Source organism: Eimeria mitis, genomic scaffold (assembly GCF_000499745.2).
Source record: "Eimeria mitis Houghton genomic scaffold, Emh_scaff160, whole genome shotgun sequence".
NCBI lineage: Eukaryota > Apicomplexa > Conoidasida > Eucoccidiorida > Eimeriidae > Eimeria > Eimeria mitis.
In genome coordinates this window covers 26124-26474 of record NW_013569916.1, presented here as the reverse complement: position 1 = coordinate 26474, position 351 = coordinate 26124, and the positions used below count along the sequence as shown (strand labels likewise).

Sequence of the window (351 nt, the reverse complement as noted above, 5' to 3'; positions counted from 1 at the left end):
GCAAAGATGCTGCAGCAGCAGAACCCAATGCTGCAGCGGCAGCTGTACCAGCAGCAGCAGCAGCAGCAGCAGCTGCTGCTGCTGCTGCTGCTGCAGAGCGTCCGCGGAAGCGAGGCCGCTGCGCCCCCTTAAAGCCGCCATCCCCTACAGCAGCAGCAGCAGCAGCTGCTGCTGCTGCTGCTGCTACTGATGCAGTTCCTAAAACTCCTGTAGCAACTGCACCTGCAGCATCCACCTCGGCGCCTGCTGCTGCTGCTGCTGCTGCTGCTGCAGCTGCTGCTGCTGCTTCTGAACGGTGGCCAAAGCCACTGTACAGCAGCAGCAGCAGCGCGGGAGCCCGGCGGAATCGCA

At 63.8% G+C, this 351-nt stretch overlaps 1 protein-coding gene across 1 annotated transcript in view; it reads left to right on the top strand.

Annotated features, from left to right (window-relative positions):
- The window catches only part of EMH_0001120 (protein kinase, PfEST homolog, putative), a gene marked incomplete at both ends in the record, with an annotated part of 27896 nt that overhangs the window by 2688 nt on the left and 24857 nt on the right, over positions 1-351 (top strand). The window contains 2 exons of the mRNA XM_013495492.1: positions 3-99; positions 306-351. Of these exons, the coding sequence (XP_013350946.1) occupies positions 3-99; positions 306-351 (143 nt within the window). The remainder of the gene's footprint in view (positions 1-2; positions 100-305) is intronic.